Here is a 9,532-nt window from a genome sequence, read left to right as displayed (position 1 = left end):
TTGTATTATTAAAGAAATACAATTACTGTAAGTCAATACAAACAGTGAAACTGTTTTCTTCTTTTTCTTCATTTTATTGTTTGTTTCTTTTTACCAGCTGATAAAATTATGATTAAATCAGCTGAGATTTGTATGTGCGCAAAGGCTTAAATAGTCATACTGTGAGCAGAGAAAGAGGAAGGATGTTACTGCATTTCACCTCCCAAAGTAAAACCAAAAGCACTGATGCCACCACCAGGCACACGGGGGCATTGTGGTCGGGCTTCACATGATAAAAACACCCAAGCTGCTTATAGAGTCATACAGAGCAGGCTACAGCTGCAGTGACACAAGCTGAGGAGCAAACCTTCACAGCAGTTATGAGCAAAGGTAACAAGGGAAACTATTACAATGCACCAGTTCAAGTAGTTTCCGTGTTGCCAGGTTCAATGTGTCGACTCTAGAAAGCTTGTGTTTGATTTTAGTGCCTCTGTCGCCTCCCGCAGTCGTGGAGATCGAGCGCTGTGATCTCAGCAGTGAGGAGAACAACAGCAGCCATCGCACAGAGCTGAACGGAGAGGAGCGTTTGATCGTCAGGAGGGGCCAGGCCTTTAACATCACTTTGCATCTTAAAGCTGGCAGCAAAGACTTCCAACCTGGCGACTCAAGCTTCACCTTCACTGCACAGACTGGTACGTCTGTCGCCTCTTGTGCCGGAGTGTGTTCTTTTAATGCGGCTCTTATTTCCTGTTTGTGCTCTCGCAGGGCCTCAACCGAGAAAAGAGTCTGACACCGACGTTTCCTTCAAACTGTGTGAGTCCATAGTCGACAGTGAGTGGAGCGCGTCTGTCACCACTTGTGTTGGAAACACAGTGTGCGTGTCCATCAGTTCCTCTCCCAGCGCCCCCATCGGCGTTTACGCTCTGATCCTGGACCAGGAGGGCCAGAAGACCAGCTTAGGGCAGTTCATCCTGCTTTTTAACCCTTGGTGTCCCAGTGAGTACATCAGGCTTTTCATCCAGCGAAGGATTTGTGTGTTTTTCTCTACTGGTCCATTGTGTTGTCTCACAGGAGATGCCGTTTACATGCAGAGTGAGACAAAGAGGCAGGAGTACGTTCTGTCACAGCACGGGCAGATATACAGAGGAACGCACAAACGCATCAAGGGGACTCCCTGGAACTTTGGTCAGGTAACGGACGCCTGCTCAGCAACATCCCAGAATTATTACTTTTAATTATGATGCTTCTCCTTTGCCTCTACAGTTTGAACCGGGAATCCTGGATATCTGTCTCAAGATCCTGGACAAAAACCCCAAGTTTGTGTTCGATGCTGCCAAGGACTGTTCTGCCAGGGGGAGTCCAGTGTATGTGACCAGGGTGCTGAGTGCCATGGTGGGTTAGTGTGTGTGGCGGTGCAGGGAGCCCCATGGTGGGTTCCCTTTGTGTTCAGGGGGTCAACCACGCTGCCTCCTCAAACACTTACTCTTCATCTATTCTGATGCAAAACAGCAGCTATTACCTGTTCCGCTCTCCGTCCACAGATCAACAGTAATGATGACAGGGGCGTGCTGGTGGGGAAGTGGTGGGATTATTCTGGCGGGGTTCATCCGGGGAATTGGGTCGGCAGTGGCGACATCCTGCGCCAGTGGGCCGAGAGGGGCCCCGTGCGCTTCGGCCAGTGCTGGGTCTTTGCTGCAGTCGCGTGCACAGGTTGGCTTCGCTCGTTCGCCTCAGCGGCTCTCGGTTTTGGTTCCGTCTTCCCGTTGACCTTTCGGTCCTCCCTCCTCAGTGTCCCGCGCTCTGGGCATCCCATGTCGGGTGGTCACAAACTTTGGCTCAGCTCACGATACCAACGCCAACCTGGTGATAGAAAACGTTTATGATGAACACGGTGAAGCGATATCGCCTGATTCGATATGGTGAGTGAACGACCGGGACCTGGCCTTCGTCACGTGGTACAGTTCTAAACTGGTTCCTAATTACTAGGAACTTCCATGTGTGGGTGGACAGCTGGATGACGCGCCCGGACCTGGGGTCTGAGTACGACGGGTGGCAAACCAGCGACCCCACCCCACAGGAGACGAGTGACGGTGAGCCCTAAACACAGAGTAACATCTGTCTGCAGGCGTGTGTGTCACACAGCGGTTAGATTCCCCAGTTTCCCCATCACCATACAGCAACATCCACTGTAAGACGATGCTGGACTTTGGTTTCAGGTGTTTTCTGTTGTGGGCCGGCCTCTCTTAGAGCCATCAAGGAAGGAGAGCTGACCAAGAAGTATGACACCCCCTTTATTTTTGCAGAGGTGAGGTTTTACTGGTTGGTTGTGTTCTGTAAATGGGTTTACAGTGGAACTGAGCTGCTCTGACCTTCATTGGATGCAGGTTAATGCCGATGTGGTGGACATGGTGCGCCTCTCAGATGGACAGCTGGTTCAGATCAGTGGCTCCACTAAATCAGTGGGATGCTTCATCAGCACCAAAGCGGTGGGTTCGGACAAGAGGCACGACGTCACACATCAGTACAAGTATCCAGAAGGTGCTGCATACACACAACTGTGACACTGATGCCTCCAGTGAAGAGGATGAATGAATCCATCTCACGCTGATGGGTTTCAGGGTCAAAGGAGGAGAGGCAGGTGTACGAGAAGGCCCAGCACCACAACAAGCTCCAGCAGAGAGGAGAAGAGCCGGGCCTCCAACTCAAGGTGAACAGTCCAGAAGTCAAACTATCCTTCACTGATTCTCAGTGTCATTGGCAAAAGGAAGAACATTTACTATGTCAGAGGAAGAAGAACATCACTGGCCAGAAAGAGGCTTGAAGATACAGATTTCCTTAAATGATAAAGTTAATTAATGTTAATGAAATGAGCTGAAATAGAGTATTCTTCAAATGAAGAAATCGTCTGTTTAATAGGTTTTAAGGTGATAAACATTGACATCTTGTCTTAGATCAAGCTGGCTGAGCGTATGTTCGTGGGCTCGGACTTCGAGGTCCATGCCGTCCTCACAAACAATCACATGGAGACAAGGACCTGCACCTTCACGTTTTTGGCCAGAGCCGTCGGCTACAGTGGAAAACTAGGGGAAACCTGTGGGCTTGTTTCAGACAAAGTGGAGCTGCTCTCCGGAGGAGGTTACTTGAACAAAACAACACATAAATGATCTTCTCACAGTGAAATCGCATGAAAAACACTGCACTAAACAACTAAATGTGTTTTCCCAGTGAAACGACTGACCCTGAAACTGGAGTATAACGTTTACAGATCAGCGATCACCTCTGACAGGTTAATCCAGCTAGTGGCCTTTACCCTCAATAAGGAAACAACTGAATGCAGTAAAGCAGAAAAGACCATAGTTCTGGACGAGCCAGATATAGAGATCCAGGTGCTTTTCTGTTTTTAAACTGCATCTCAGACAATAGGTGTAATATTTCCAGGCTCCGTTAAACAATTCAAACTTTCCCTGCAGCTCATGGGAGAAGCCACAGTGAAGCAGCCTGTGGCGGTGGAGCTGACCTTGCTGAACCCTCTACCGGAGCCGCTGCAGGACTGCAGCTTCACCATAGAGGGGACGGGCCTCACCGACGGCACACCCGTGACAGCGAGGTGAGTCGGCTGCATCTGAAGCGTCTGCGTTTTGGATCGTACCTGTTCGTGCTGACACGCGCTGACGTTTCGCAGGGTTGCGTCAGTGGGTCCCGCAGAGGAAGCCAAGGCCAGTGTTGAGCTCCGTCCCAGCAGCTCCGGCTCCACCGTGCTGCTGGTGAACTTTGACAGTGACAAACTGAGGAACATCAAGAGCTTCGTCAATGTTTTTGTAAAGGACCATGAAGAAGTCTGACGCAGTCACAGTTTCTTAATTATAATGTGCACTTTTAAACACTGTGATGACGATCCATTCCTTTAAAACTGAGCCATAGCCTTGTCTGAAGAGACAGCAGCATAAACATCTCCAGTAAAACGAGAATAGTTTATTTTTGTTATGAAATTCTTGTATTTGATTAAATAAAACTTGATATGTAATAAGAAAAATCTAATTTACTAAATGGAAATAAAAATTTGGATAGTAAAATTTTTCTGACTTGTTGCTTTGAGGCCTCACACGTGCTCAGTAAAACAAATATCGCCATCTACTGGAGAGAAATGTCAGGACATGCATGGACTGTGACTGTGAGACTTAATGACTAACGCACAACACCCAGTTTTTTTCCCAAATGGTTCTAGTTTATTGTCACCCATTACATGGCATTACAGAAAAACACTACTACTGGCGGAGTCCTGCTAGTATGAGTCTGCACAAACAAACACGTAACCACCACACAGCAAGTAGGGAAGCAAAGGATTAGCAGAAGACTTCCTGGGTCCAAATCCTTCCTGAGGAAGAGTCGTCCATCGCATCGATTGTTATCTTACTGTTAAACTATGCTTTAACAGATAAAGGGGTTGGTTTTTTGCACTACTGATTACATGACTTTTGGTTTGGTTTAACATTGTTCCTGCTGTGATTCACATTTTTACCTGCAGTTTGAAATGTTTTTATTCCAGCCAACCAGAAGATGCCGTCAAATCTGATTTTTCTGTCAAGGATCTGCAGCAGTAACTGTCAGCTCAGTGGGTAGAGTATAATGTACCTACAGTGAACACAACTCACCAGCAGAGAGAGACACAGCTTCAAAAATAAGTGCACATCTGACATGTCATCCGTTTTCTGTGTAGAATTTAAAGATGAGCAAAGCAAATGAGACACGTCGTTTTTGCTTCTCTTGGTGTAAAAATCTGAATCAAAGCAATGAGTGTTTTTGGAACTGTCAAAATCCTCACACTGAAGAAGCGTTTAATACTTTAGTCACATTGTTGCAATCAATATACCCAAATAGTGTCCTGTTACTACTATGTGTAATAAACACACAGGCAGCATGTCCGCCTCTTTCTACGCCAGAACAGATGTTGTGGTACTTCTCAGTGATGACATGATGTCGTTCTCTTCACACTGTATTTCCATTGTCGTCACTTTTTAGTATTTTGTGCTGTTCTTCTACGACCAAGCAGTTTTTTTCTTTCATTAATCAAACTTACAGGATTTTTTTGTAAAACTCAAACCTTTACTACCTCATGATACAATCATAATCAATATCACATTTGCAGCACCCGTTCAAATGAAGCATTAAAACAAAGAGGAACTATGAATTGCAGTTTAGTCTGTAACTGAGAAAAACGCTAAAAAAAACATAGATTGTGTATTGACTTTAAATTTTCCGGATCATACTGTCGTTTAAATCTTTTAATTGTGAACTTTTTACATGTTACTGAAACGTGTGCTGTGTAACAGCTGTCAACCATCAGCGCTCATGAAACAAAAAGCTGACACACAACCCAATGTGACATCTTCTCTAAATGGACACACAGCATCAATCCACCTTTTGACTGTGTGTCAATGAAAATCCGTCAACTGAAAGCCAAAAACATACAACTAATGAACCCTCCTTGGTGTAGTCACGACCTAAGAACCACGTCTAAGCTGTTCTTCGTCACCCCGTCCCTTCTCTCGCCCTGCATCACTGACATTTTCACAATTAAAAAAAAACATTAAAAACTAACAGGAAACAAATTATTTCCGAGCTGGTGGAGCGGAATCCTTGATGATGAAATGAGTACAGGAGAGACTCAGACTCACAGTGTTTCTGTTTGCCTCTACAGAGAGTTCCGACTTCACCAAACCTTCCTCCTAACGTCCCGTCATTTGTCCTGCAGGTTTGGATTTAGCAGGTAGGATGAACACTCTGCTTTGACAGGTTTGAACACATGCGTCCTCTGGCTGGAGATACAGCTGTGAGTATGTGTGACTCAAACATGGGGCTGGGTTCGGGTGAGAAGGGACGTGTGCGGCCTCTGGGCAAAGATGTTTTAGTCGGTGGAGAAGAGGTCTCCGGCTGACGGGAGTGGGGCCAAACCCCCGGTCACGTTGGGCAGGAGGGAGAGATCAGGTAGACTCTGGATGTGGGACTTGAGCTCTTTCCTCACCTGTGTCACTCTTGCAAGTTTTTGCTTATACTCCTAAAAAAAAAATAATAATAATACAATAAATAATTCAGTCTCACTCAAAAAGTACACAGTACTTCACTTTCTCTAAAGGCCTATAAATAACTTAATAGTAGATAGCTGTAATTTAGATCTTAGATCTGAGTCTCAGTTTGCTTTTAGTATTAAGTCTATGTAGAAGGTGCCTGACCTCTAGTTTCTTCTCTCTCTCCGTAAGCGCCTCCTTCTGGCTGCTAATGTATTCTGTCAACATGCGTGCCAGCTGCCTTCGATCCTCCAGCTCTGCAGCCAGTCGCCCGTTGTACTCTGCCAGCAGCAAACAGGCTTCATCCACCGTTTTCGACAGCTTGTCTGCTGCCTCCTTGTCTGGATTGGAGTAAGAATGGGTTAATGTCACAGATGCTGTAAGAGTGTATAAAAGTGTTTTCGTTCAGATCATCATCCAATCAGATTATCCAATTGGATTGGATGAAGAATTTGATTGCTACCACCACATTCTGCTATAAGTTTTCAAAATACAAACTATTATCATTCAGCAGTCATCTAAGAGGCTGTTGTGTAGACAGCTCATAAGCATAGGGCCTGCCTGCGGCAGATCGAGAACAGGCTATAAATCAAGTTAAGCTCTCGGGTGTTACCAGTTATCTTTTCTAGAAGGGAAACATCCTGGACTTCCTGTGGTAGTGAGGCGATTTTCTGACGAACAGCTGCATCACCAGATGCAGCATTCTCCAAGTCCTGCAGAGCCTTTACCAGCTCCTCTGTCTGAGATAAAAAAAATAGTGATCAGTGGAAGAAGGTGGAGCAGAAACACAAGATAAGGAAGAATCATAATTTTACAGGCAGCGTTATTCAGTTACCCATCAGCGTTTCCTTACCAGTTGGGCGGCAGAAGCATCATTGTTACGAGGGGAGGCATGGCTTCTGTAGTCATCGTCCTCATCGTCTTCCTCCTCCTGGATCTTTGGATAGCTGCGTTTCACGGCCTTCTTCTCCTCTGCAATAAAGGGACAAAATAGTTACACCAAAATAATTTTTTAAAAATGTACATATGAAAAGTGTTAACACACAGGAACTGGATAGACTTGTCTAACCTGCGGGCCTGGGGCTGTTCGAGTCCTCTATAGCAAGTTTGAGCTGCTGAATGAAGTCACTTCTGTAAAGGCTCCTCTCCTTCCAGATGTTCAGTAGTCTCTCCATGTGCTTTTTACAGTTCTCATCTGCATCACTGCAAAGGAACAATTTGGTATAGTGTTAAGTTAAAGACTAGACTAAGCATTTCTTTATGACCTTTTTATATTCAAAAGAAGAGAATTCAACCCGTTCATATTAGTTATGAAGGTCTATATTTAGACAAATATTGTGCATGCAGCAAGTGTTCCACGTCATCACAGTACATTCACTCAGTAGTTGCCCATATGTACCTGGCAACATGAGAGCAGGCATCAACAAGGACAGACTCAAAGTCTTTGGTGAACTCTGGTCCTTTCTTCTTGCTGTTCTGGATGACGTCATTGGCCAGATACAGGAACGTCAGCTTCCTGGTGCTTTTTGCTGAAGGACACATAAACACTATAAACTGCTCTTTTTAAACATTTCAAGGATAAGTAAATATAACATTGCATCATCACTGTTATAGGCAGTATCATATCAAACTATTTGGTTGTACTATGATGAGTGTATTGTCATATTGTGTCATAGTTAAAGAAGAGTAATGAGAGAAATAAAGAACTATGATATACACGACTGGAACAGAAATAACACTATACAAAATAAATACATTTACAAAAATATAATCAGACTATCTGAAACATAAATTTGTCCATTGCTTGAATCTAATCCTGTAAATCCCCATTATATTAAAACTTTAGTATTGAGCTTTTTTACTTTTCCACCTCTACTGAAATCTTGTACATGCACAGCCCTGTGCAGTGTTAAGGTGCATGATGATATGATGCTGCAGCAGTGCGTAGTGACAGCTCTCACCTTTCTTCAGCTCTCGGTGCCACACTTTGACGATGGGGGTCGAGTGTTTGCGGTGGTGGATGATCCACAGAGACAGCGTCTGGACGCTCTGCTGCGAGCTGCTCAGCTCCGAGAGCTTCTTCACCAGGGCCGCCTCCGAGAAGGACGCCATGCCGCCGCCTGCGTGCGCGTTTCCGCTGTGACCCGACTGACCCCGACCCGCTCCGAAGCCACCGAGCTAATTTAGACAAACTCGCACTGTCATCAAAACTGAAGTTGTGCGTAGACAGTCGCAACAAACCGCCCCCCCGCAGCCCGCTCCTCGTAAAGCCGTGTTTCTAACGTACTGTTAGTCTTGATTAGACCCGTTCAAACGACCTGCAGAGCGCGATCTGTCTTACTAGCAACAGTTTCTTCACGCTCTGTAGTGTTTGTTTACAGCCACGGCTAACGTTAGCCAACCGAGCTAAGCAGCCATCTGCAGCAAAGAGCTAGTCAGCGCTATAATACGAGCAGAAGAAACCCTGCGCCTGCAGTATCTGAGTATAATATTTCTTCAGTGCGTCCGTAGGTGAAAAAAACTGCTAAAAGCAACGGTAAAACTCACAGTTCGAATTTGCTTAGCTAACTAATCAGGAAGATTCCTTCTAAAAAATGGCAGCTTGCACTTTTACCTCGGCATGTGCGTCGCATGATAGTGACGCAATCAGAGACAGACGTCGTCATCGGCTTTATCCAGGGATGGAAATAATAAAGGCAGTACTTTATCTGTGCAGTACTTTATCAATATTAACCAGGTCAACTGGTCACTGTTATGTTCCTTAATTCTTCTACATCCTACAGCAGTTACAGCGAAAAAAATAGGAAACTGGAGGCTTTTCACACGCTTCTACATGTTCTGTTGACCTTCTCAAAATTTTGATTACAGCATTACATTACAGCATATTTATCTGATTTATTTACAAATTTATTTTCTTTTTAGTGCTTACATGCAGAATGATGCTGTAGTATGATGCTAAGTACTGTATCATTGAGTCACATATCCACATCTCTAAAATCTCTAAAATCTGCTTTATTATTAAACACAACCAGAAATATCACTTAATAATAAACTATTAAAAACATAAGAAACAAAAAACTAATAAAGTTGTTAATTTTACTATTCAATCAATGTTAGATATTGCAGATTTACTCCTAAAATCAATAGCGTATATGAACAGAAATGTACACAAAAGCTTTACTACATACTTTTTCTGTTCAAAATGGGAAACTTTGAACAAGATCCTTAGATCCTTTTGTTTTCACAGACAATAATATTTACATGTCCATTTACATCTATAATCCTGTGGAGGACAAAATGCACACTATTCCTCTCAAAACAATGGGTTTTGTGTTCTGCATGCATGTGATTATCAGTCAAATTGTGCTGCATTACAGCAGCTGTGTTTAACAAAGTGAGGCCTCAAATATCATCCCAAATGCAAATTCAGCCACACCTGTGCAAATTAGATTCCGGTCAAAAAGAACAACTTATGTGTGACTAAAATT

The 9,532-nt window shown here is 44.3% G+C and overlaps 2 protein-coding genes across 5 annotated transcripts; one reads left to right on the top strand and one right to left on the bottom strand.

Annotated features, from left to right (window-relative positions):
* The first annotated feature begins 157 nt into the window (after positions 1-157).
* LOC114859074 (protein-glutamine gamma-glutamyltransferase 2-like) lies at positions 158-4,055 on the top strand. 4 transcript variants are annotated; one of them, XM_029156955.3, is made up of 15 exons: positions 174-369; positions 465-671; positions 745-975; positions 1,051-1,169; positions 1,243-1,371; positions 1,521-1,689; positions 1,769-1,898; positions 1,966-2,069; positions 2,196-2,284; positions 2,364-2,517; positions 2,598-2,686; positions 2,931-3,114; positions 3,205-3,365; positions 3,450-3,586; positions 3,662-4,055. In XM_029156955.3, exons 1-15 carry the CDS (start codon positions 360-362, stop codon positions 3,819-3,821), a joined length of 2,073 nt encoding a protein of 690 aa, XP_029012788.1. In that variant the 5' UTR covers positions 174-359; the 3' UTR covers positions 3,822-4,055. The 4 variants fall into 4 exon arrangements, 3 of the variants coding, with proteins under 3 accessions (XP_040927642.1, XP_040927643.1, XP_029012788.1); XR_005897915.2 differs by having other exon boundaries at positions 158-369; positions 745-1,169; positions 3,205-3,265; positions 3,662-3,800; XM_041071708.2 differs by having other exon boundaries at positions 171-369; positions 745-1,169.
* A 403-nt stretch (positions 4,056-4,458) lies between these two features.
* On the bottom strand, positions 4,459-8,687 carry rprd1b (regulation of nuclear pre-mRNA domain containing 1B). Its single transcript, XM_029157110.3, has 7 exons — positions 8,006-8,687; positions 7,444-7,573; positions 7,114-7,247; positions 6,898-7,016; positions 6,658-6,784; positions 6,210-6,385; positions 4,459-6,034 (listed from the first exon to the last, which is right to left on the bottom strand). The coding sequence occupies exons 1-7, from the start codon at positions 8,154-8,156 to the stop codon at positions 5,885-5,887; spliced, it is 987 nt and encodes a 328-aa protein (XP_029012943.1). The 5' UTR covers positions 8,157-8,687; the 3' UTR covers positions 4,459-5,884.
* Between the last annotated feature and the right edge of the window lie 845 nt (positions 8,688-9,532).

The sequence above is a fragment of the Betta splendens genome, chromosome 7, assembly GCF_900634795.4.
Source record: "Betta splendens chromosome 7, fBetSpl5.4, whole genome shotgun sequence".
In the NCBI taxonomy this organism is placed as follows: domain Eukaryota; kingdom Metazoa; phylum Chordata; class Actinopteri; order Anabantiformes; family Osphronemidae; genus Betta; species Betta splendens.
The sequence above is the reverse complement of the archived record's forward strand: the minus strand, read 5'-3'. Positions and strand labels throughout refer to the sequence as shown.